General features: G+C 36.7%; 1 protein-coding gene across 11 annotated transcripts in view; it reads left to right on the top strand.

Annotated features, from left to right (window-relative positions):
- Positions 1-3526, top strand: part of larp1b (La ribonucleoprotein 1B) — a 48633-nt gene that overhangs the window by 21912 nt on the left and 23195 nt on the right. For 9 of the 11 annotated variants that reach the window (XM_008278261.1, XM_008278262.1, XM_008278263.1 and 6 more), the window contains 2 exons: positions 1224-1319; positions 3025-3387. In XM_008278261.1, coding sequence (XP_008276483.1) covers positions 1224-1319; positions 3025-3387 — 459 coding nt within the window. The remainder of the gene's footprint in view (positions 1-1223; positions 1320-3024; positions 3388-3526) is intronic. The other 2 variants (XM_008278267.1, XM_008278269.1) reach the window with 1 other exon arrangement.

Genomic DNA, 3526 nt, shown 5'->3' on the forward strand with positions numbered 1-3526 from the left:
AGAATTCTTAATTTGAGTATTTTATGAAATGACGGAAATATTTTCTAACTTTATTGAGAAAATCCTTTAAATTGAAGTGTTGCTTAGCTTTTTATTAGGGAAATAGAAAACCTGAAAGAGTTAAAGGGTTGAAAAAGTTGGAACACTTTGGTTTTTGTGTAATTTTGTGCTTAATGTGGAGCCACTGTTCTGCTTTTATTGTTGAATTAAAACTTTTATTGTTATTGAATAGAATCGTAAAAAAAAGGTCACAGAGTGAAAGTAATACAATTAAATAAATGTTAAATGAAATAAAAATAGAAATAAATAATAGATACATATAAATAAAATGAAAATAAACAAAAACATAATAATCGTAATGTATTCTAAGGACAAAAAATAATAAGCAGACAGACCTAGTAAAACATATAAAGACCAAATAAGGTTCATGTGTTTTCCCGGTGTAAAAGATCAACAGAAATCCGGAATGAAATTGTGTTTGCGTCTCAAAAGTCTTTGTTAAAATGGAAAACAGATTAATTTATTTTTACCGTATCTCAAACTTGAACTCAGACATTAAATCCAGTTTAGACAAATAACTCTTGCAGATGTAAATAAGATGAATTTAGTTGATTTTAATAGTTTCTCATCATCTTCCTTTAACTATCTGGAATATATACGATGATCAGATTTACATTCTTATTGTCTGACTGTGACATTATTTGGACTTGAGATGCTCTGAAAATTGCTTCTTAGGGCATTTACGTTCAGTTTCAGCACACAACAAAAAAAGTGGCAGAAACTTGATAACTTCTATTATATTATATATAAAATAGTCTTTATTTATTGTGTACTTTATGAAAGTGGTCTTAAAAAGTGCTTCAAGTAAACAATCAGTAGATTAGAACAAAAACTGAAATAAAACGACGACCAGTTTGGTAATAAAGGTGACTTTGACCAAGTGATTCCAGCCTGATTGTTGCTCCAGACTGCAAACAATTTGTCTCCTTTAGCTTTCAGGTGGAAAAAAAAGACCTCAGTGTGCTGATTTTAAAATAAAGAGCCTTAAAAGTTAGAAATATTATCCTAGAATCAGTTTGTTATCACCCAGCGCTGCCTGCCCATCCACGTTTCCATCTTTAATCCCTTCTGTCTTAACCTGCCTGTTTCTCACCACCTCATTTCCCTCCTCTGTTTCCTCCTCTTCCTCCTCCTCCTCTTCCTCCTCCGTCTCCGGCCGGCAGCTTGTCAGTGATGATGTCTGTGCTGCCGGTTCTCCTCCTCCTCCTCCTCCTCCTCCCTCCTCATCATCGCCCCAACCCGACCACCTTCCCTCTGCAGTTGAGTAACTCTCCTTCTTTCTGCTTTTTGCCCTTTCTTACCTGATTCTACATCTCATGAACTGTGTTTTCCTTTGCTCTACACACCCAACCTGCTAAATCTAACGCTGCCGTGCACTAAACCCTCCCTTCACAACGTTTATCACGTCCTGTTCATGAACTTTATGGTCATTTTGCATTATTTATTGAGTTTTTTTCTGTTATTTATGATTGCCTCATTGATATAAATGTGTTTTACAGAATAATAGAAACTTTCCACTTGAAATTTTAGACAGTTTATCCTCCTTTTTACAAAATTTGGCTAAAAAAAAAACTGCTGCCTCCCTCGTTTTATTGCTTTTCAGCCTTAAATCATGGTCAGTTTAATCTCCCACACCCCTTTCCAGTCAAATTATCAACCACTTACTTCACATTTTGTGTTTTCAATTAATTGACTTGTAGAAATCAGTTTTCACTTTGACAAGAAAGAGACTTTTTTGGGGGTAAATTCTCATCCAAAAAAAAATCAAATTAAGTTAATGACCAAGTTGGGTTTTACATGTGAGAAATGTATGTGGTAATTTGGTACGTTACAAGAAATGCTGACAAATAGACAAAATAAAGTGAATGTTGCAGGTTTAGTTAACAGCAGGTGTCGCAAAACCAGGAATTTTAAGTGATTTAAGAGTTCCAGAAAAATGTTTACTGTGTGCAGAAATGTGCAAATTGTGGCTACATGTTGAAAAGCAATAAAAGGTTTCCCTCCTTTTATCGCTTTTCAACATGGAATCAATTTAAACACTCCCTGAAAGTCAGTATTTAGCATTTGACTTTACTTTGTAGAAATCTGGTTTCACTTTGACGAGAAAGAGGCTTTTTGGGGCCGAAATTCTTGGTAAATTTTTATTTGTTTCTTTTATTTGGAATCACGTGCAACACATCACACACAGTCCTCTTAATCACAGATCGTAATATCTCCACAGTGACCTGTTTTCCTTTTCACAATTTCATAAAGCAGATATAACATGAACATGGGGCGTTTTCATTCAAATAAAAGAACCTTAATACAAAGACAATCAGGTGAATGAATTAAATCTTAAACAAAAGAGGGAAATGTACCGTTTCCAATCTATCCAAATAGCTTCAGCTTGGTAAATTTTTACGTGGTAATTCGGTACGTTACAAAAAATGCAGAAAAAAAGAAATTAAGTTTTAAGTGATTAAATAGTTCTAGAAATATTTACGGCGTGCAGAAATTATTCTTTAATTGCATGGCTTATGTATGAATTGACCAAGATTAAATGTTAAAAAGGTTTTTGTTGATTTAATTTGCCGCAACCCCCAACACTGACATTAATTTGTAAAAATCTGGTTTCACTTTGACATGAAAGAGTGATTAAATAAGTTATATTGCAAAGTTGGCTTCCACGTACAAGAAATCTGACATGATTGGTGCATCACAGTAAACACTGACAAGTAGAAAAGGATAATAAAGTCATTGAAATACTTACATTTTGCAGGAATATACACATTTTTTTTGTCTGAAATTGTGCAAATTTACTAATGTTTGATGTTTAAAAGCAGTAGAAGGGGAAAGCTTCCAACAGGGTGAATACGTTTTCTCATCAAGAAGTGTTTTTCAGACACTGACAAACTTTTAAAACCTAATTTTATCCTGCAGTTTGTCTCCTCCTTTGTTAATTTATTGTTGATGCGTTTCCTCCAGGGCGACAACAAACCGCCCCCCTCCAGCCGCCAGGCCCCTCCGCCGGCCGCCGAGCCTGACCAGGAGGAGCTGGACTTCATGTTCGACGAGGAGATGGAGCAGATGGCGCCGAGGAAGAACAAGTTCACTGACTGGTCGGACGAGGACGACTCGGACTACGAGCTGGACGACCAGGACGTCAACAAGATCCTCATCGTCACCCAGACCCCGCCGTACCTCCGCAAGCACCCCAGCGGTGACCGGACGGGCAACCACGAGTCCCGGGCCAAGATCACGGCCGACCTGTTCAAAGCCATCAACGACGGGCTGTACTACTACGAGCAGGACCTGTGGAAGGGGGAGGAGCAGGTCGAGTGCAGCAAGGTAGGACGGACATGGAAACTGAACGAAACAACAGTTTAATTCACTATTAATGGAGCAGAAAAGGTTTTTAAAGTTTGGACTTTAGCTAGATTTTGATAATATGGATGACTAAATCTTTATATTTCACATTTATAAGACT

The sequence above is a fragment of the Stegastes partitus genome, unplaced genomic scaffold, assembly GCF_000690725.1.
Source record: "Stegastes partitus isolate 25-593 unplaced genomic scaffold, Stegastes_partitus-1.0.2 Scaffold119, whole genome shotgun sequence".
Classification (NCBI taxonomy): Eukaryota; Metazoa; Chordata; class Actinopteri; family Pomacentridae; genus Stegastes; species Stegastes partitus.